This window comes from Marmota marmota, unplaced genomic scaffold (genome assembly GCF_001458135.2).
Source record: "Marmota marmota marmota unplaced genomic scaffold, marMar, whole genome shotgun sequence".
Lineage (NCBI taxonomy): Eukaryota > Metazoa > Chordata > Mammalia > Rodentia > Sciuridae > Marmota > Marmota marmota.
In genome coordinates this window covers 3,145,805-3,150,900 of record NW_025999982.1, presented here as the reverse complement: position 1 = coordinate 3,150,900, position 5,096 = coordinate 3,145,805, and the positions used below count along the sequence as shown (strand labels likewise).

At 39.6% G+C, this 5,096-nt stretch overlaps 1 protein-coding gene across 7 annotated transcripts in view; it reads left to right on the top strand.

Annotated features, from left to right (window-relative positions):
• The first annotated feature begins 15 nt into the window (after positions 1-15).
• Positions 16-5,096, top strand: part of Ilrun (inflammation and lipid regulator with UBA-like and NBR1-like domains) — an 82,491-nt gene continuing 77,410 nt past the window's right edge. For 6 of the 7 annotated variants that reach the window (XM_048805138.1, XM_048805135.1, XM_015487578.2 and 3 more), the window contains exon 1: positions 16-184. In XM_048805138.1, the coding sequence (XP_048661095.1) occupies positions 27-184 (158 nt within the window). In that variant the 5' untranslated portion in view covers positions 16-26. Of the gene's footprint in view, positions 185-1,438; positions 1,563-5,096 lie in introns of those variants that run through there. The other variant, XM_048805136.1, reaches the window with a different exon arrangement.

Below are 5,096 nucleotides of genomic sequence, written 5' to 3'. Positions count from 1 at the left end.
ATGTGTATAAGAGACAGGCCCCCGCCATGGAGGGCATGGACGTGGATCTGGACCCGGAGCTGATGCAGAAGTTCAGCTGTTTGGGCACCACCGACAAGGACGTGCTCATCTCCGAGTTCCAGCGGCTGCTTGGCTTCCAGCTCAACCCGGCCGGCTGCGCCTTCTTCCTGGACATGACCAACTGGTGAGCCGGCCCCGCCGCGCCATCGCTGGCAGCGGCCTCGGGGCCCCGAGGGAAGGGAAGGGACACTCGAGCCTGGCGGCAGGGCGGGCCGGGCGAGCAGTGAGGTGGACCTCTTTCTCCGGGCGGGGAGGGCGAGTCGGGGAGCCCCGGGGGGCATGGAGTGAAATTAGGGGGTGAGCGGAGCTAAAGGAGAGTTAGGGGCCACGGAGGCTGCGGGGAGGCAGAGGAGATGGCGCGGAGTGGGTTGTTCACTAGGTTCTGCGGAGAATTAGGGCCCGAGGAAGGTGGAAAAGGGAAAAAGGTTTGGCCATAGACGCATAAGTGGGTAGCCCTGGGAGGGAAGGCGTGTGGTGCTGGCTGAGAGTAAAAAGCACAGAAAATCTGGATCTGGAAAGTGGGATAAAAGATTGTAGTTGAAGTTAGGGGCTGAGGCCGAGAATTAGGGGGGAAACTCTAGGGAGGCTTGTTAAATATTGTGGACGAACCTGGGAGACGGAAGAGAGAGTTGGGAGTTAAGGAGTTGAGAACAGATAATTGTATGTGGGTCTGTCTCTATCCGAGGAGAGATAAGGGAAAAAATATTTTGGGGAAACAAATGATTTTGTTGAGAGAGATGACTTTCCGAAGAGTTGTGCCAGGGAAGAGTGGGATCTGCTAGTGAATCTACAAATAGAGGAGCCCCGAGTGTTAGACCTTGGACGGCACCTGGGCAGAACCTTAGGAAAAGTGGGAGAAAGGAGATGATCCTGAGAGAAGGAACTTTCTGAAGGAACTGGAGCCCTGCGCAAAGGGAATTTTGAGAAAGGCCTCCAGAATACGAAGAGTGGAGAAGAGCTTATTTGAAAGAAAGCGGGGTTGATAGACCTTTGAGAAAATGGAGAAGTTTAGTTAGGCTGGGAACCAAGTATTTTTGGCTTGTAGTTAGGTTGTAGAAGACTGAATTGGGGCAGAAGACTATCTCAGTAAAGGAGTGTTTCTTGGCTTTGGAAGCAGCACTTGCTATTTTTGATAAGCAAAGCTTCCCCCCTGTTCTGTGAGTAGGGGTTGTTGAGTTCACTCAGGGTGAGGGAGGGAGTGGACACAATTAGACTTCCTTTGAGAGGCTTTCAGGTGAAGCAACTAATCTTTCTTTGGGCCAAAAGCAATGGGGTGAGTGCCCTTTGCTCTGTGTGGGGCATTCAGTCTCCTGACATGTGGAATCTTGTTTCTCTTGGCATCACTTGCACAACCAAACTCCCCTTTATTTTCACTTCCAACGAATGCCTCAGTCAGTGCCAGAAAAGAGGGCTGAAGGGTGTTTTTTTAATCCCACTCCTCACCTACTCTGGATGATGCTCATTTGTAAATGGGAGCCTTTCTAGCTGTGACCAAACCAAAGGTGATGTGTAAATTTTTGTTTTCTTGCAGCATCTTCAGTGGGTTCTGTTATTTTATCATTATTTAAAGCCAGCCATAGCAAGAGTGGGACTGAGTTTCTTGATGTTTAGAAAACTCTTTGAGGCTTCGAATGAATGCAGGAGATAGTCTTTAGAATTAAATAAATAAGCATTTGTCATCTCTATTTGTGTCTTTTATGCCCAGATGATCTCAGATAGGGAATGTAATTTACTATAGATTTCTGACATCCAACCTGTAAAGTTTAAGTAGAGAGTGTTAGGGTTATTGAACACACTGAGAAGAGCTATTACTCTGGTGAAATTTAGAAGTAAAATCGTACTTTCTTCCTTGTTATACTAGTTTAGTATAGAAATCTTGGCATACTGTAGCTACCTGTTGGGTAGGGGAGGATTGATCTATCTCCCCACCCCTTGGTGAATTGAACCATCTAAATGCTGCCCTAATAAGTTTTTAGTTCTTTAAAGTCAGTGTTTGTTAGTACAATTATTATAGCTACAAAACTAGTGTAATGAATTTTATGTGCTTGAGGTGTGTATATTTAATATATGATTGTTTTTAGGTGTTGTGAAAAGTGAGGAGATAGGTAAGGCGTGGTATGGATAAGAAAATAAAAACAGTTGGGCTGTAAAAATTCTGTTTGAGTCTTTAAATAAAAAAAGATTAAGCTCAAAGACTTGAAGTAGTATGTATATTGATGACATTTATCTCTGTGTAAACACAAGATACCTTTTTGAAGCGAGGTGTGAGCCATTAAAAAATGTTTTCTTAGTGTTATTTTTTTGGCATTGCTGGGTATCCAACCCAGGGCCTCAAGCATTCTAGGCAGGTAATCTCTCTCACTGAGGTAAATTCTCTCATTCTGTGTTCCGATTTGAAAGCAGTTGGAAGTCAGTGGCCTTTTAGGAATCCAGGCAATGAAGAGATAATTCAACTTTGAGTCACATTACCTTAGTTTTTGGCTGTAGAAAGAATGTTCTTTATGAAATCAGGAAGGCTGTCTTTGTTTTCTTTCTTAGGAGAGCTTGTTAGCTCCATAATCCAGTATTATACTTTTTAAAAAATTTTTTTGGAATATTTTTTTTAGAAGTAGTTGGACAAAATCTTGTTATTTTGTTTATTTATTTTTATGTGGTGCTGAGGATCGAACCCAAGGCCTCACATGTGCTAGACTAGTGCTCTACAGCTGAGCCACAATCCCAGCCCCAGTATTATACTTTTATTCCTGTGTTGACTTTTGTAAATTCATCTTGACAGATTTGTTTAAACAAACACCCATTATAATTAATAAAATCTAGTGAAATACAGATATGCATGCATACTTGATCAAAATATGTGTATGTGCTACCGAAGTAAATATCTGGAGTCTAGAATTGTGTTGCTTGAATGCGTCATATAATATGTCTAATAACTGTCCAGATAGCCCTAATACAGGTTGGGAAGAATCACTCAGCTTGCTGTGCTGTAGTGGTTATCTGTTGAATTGGTGATGATTAACTTCCCTGTGACTTTATAAATGCTGGTTTTTGGGTTATAATAAATAATTATTCACTTGTCTGATCACTGTTAAAGATCATTTTTTAAATTACTTCTTATTTTTTTTTTTTAGTTGTAGATGGACACAATACCATACCTTTGCTTGTTTATTTATTTTTATGTGGTGCTGAGGATTGAACCCAGTGCCTCACTTGTATCAGGCAAACATGCTACCACTGAGTTACAACCCCAGTCCAAGATCATTGTTTTAAAATGAACAGGAGTCTTCCAAAATGGAGCTCAGATTTGAAAGATTATGCTCTTTTTTTCCCCAAGAGTAAAAATTATTTTTTTGTCATTTTTGAAAAAATTGAATGCTTTGGATCTGAAAATTATCTTCCCTGTTAACACAAAAATTATTGGCTAAGGTTGACAAAGTCATGTAGGTATTTCTATTTGTTTAATTTAGAACCAAGTATTCTTTTCATTTGTAGTGTTTATATTTTGAGGCCAGTGATATTGCTGGAAATGGTGGAACTGTTTCATAACAGAGATGGTCAATTTTCAGTTCCCGAGGGAGTACATGTGTGGGGCAGACTAACTGTGATATATAAAAGCCAAACTGAAATGACTTGTAGATTAGTATAACTTTTTTTTAACATATATTTTTTAGTTGTTGATAGACCTTTATTTATTTATATGTGGTGCTGAGAATCGAGCCCAGTGCCTCACACATGCCAAGCAAGTGCACTACCCCTGAGCCCCAGCCGCAGCCCCTAGTATAACTTTTTATAGGTAAAATTTCTTGCAGACACTGTGGGCTTGGGATAAAGAACCCAGAATTCTAAAACTGGAAGCCGGCTTTGGAGACTCTCTATAGTTTATTCGAATTTTTTTAAAATATTTTTTTAGATGTTGATGAAACTCTATTTTATTCATTATTTATATCCGGTGCTGAGAATTGAACCCAGGGCCTCACACATGCTAGGCAAGCGCTCTATCACTGAGCCACAACCCCAGCCCCTTGAATTTTTTAAAAGTATTTTATAGTTGTAGATGGACACAATACCTTTGTATATTTTTTTATGTGGTGCTGAGAATCAAACCCAGTGCCTCACATGTGCTAGGCAAGTACTCTGCCACTGAGCCACAACCCCTACCCCAGTTTATTAGAATTTTTCCTACAAGTTGCATCTAACCCTTTCAAGGTAGTTATCCTATTGTATCACTAAGGGTATAGATCTGTGTGATATCTTATTATAGAATTTAATTACTTTTCTAGTTAGAATTATGTCAGAACTAAATCTCCTTTGCTGCAGTTTTTTTTTTTTTTTTCCATTTGCCTATGTCCTTCTTGGATATGGAAAATATCAATAAACACCTTCCTTAAAGCTTTTAATTCATATCACTAAAAGTTTTCAACTACTTAAAATTTAAATATGTTCAGTTTAGGGGCTGGAGTTGTGGTTCAGTGGTAGAATGCTTGCCTAGCACTGGGTTCCATCCTTAGCACCACATATAAATAAAGTATCGTGTCCATCTCCAGCTAAAAGTATTTTTTTAAAAATGTTCAATTTAATGGATTCATGTTCTTTAATGTAGTCGAATTGGCTTGTGTGTGTGTGTGTGTGTGTTTTCAGGGGAAATCAGGATTTGGAGGCAAATTTCAAATGATTTTAAAAATTTGTAAAATATACATAACAAAATTTTACCATTACAGGCAATTTTAAATTGCAGTTCCATGTCACATAAAATTTTAAACTCACTTCTGGCCCTCAAAGGCATTTGTCTCTATTGTGTATGTGTTCAAATTAAGTCGGTCCTTCTCATTGTAGGGGCAAATGATACTTCTAGATTTTTAGAGGATATTAGTGAGGAGTTAGTATTGAACTTCTTTCTTTCTTTAGTGGAATACATTACAATTCTTATTACATACAGAGAGCATGATTTTTCATATCTCTGGTTGTATACATAGTATATTCACACCAATTCATGTCTTCATACATGTACTTTGTTTTTTTTTTTTTTTTTTTTTTAATTT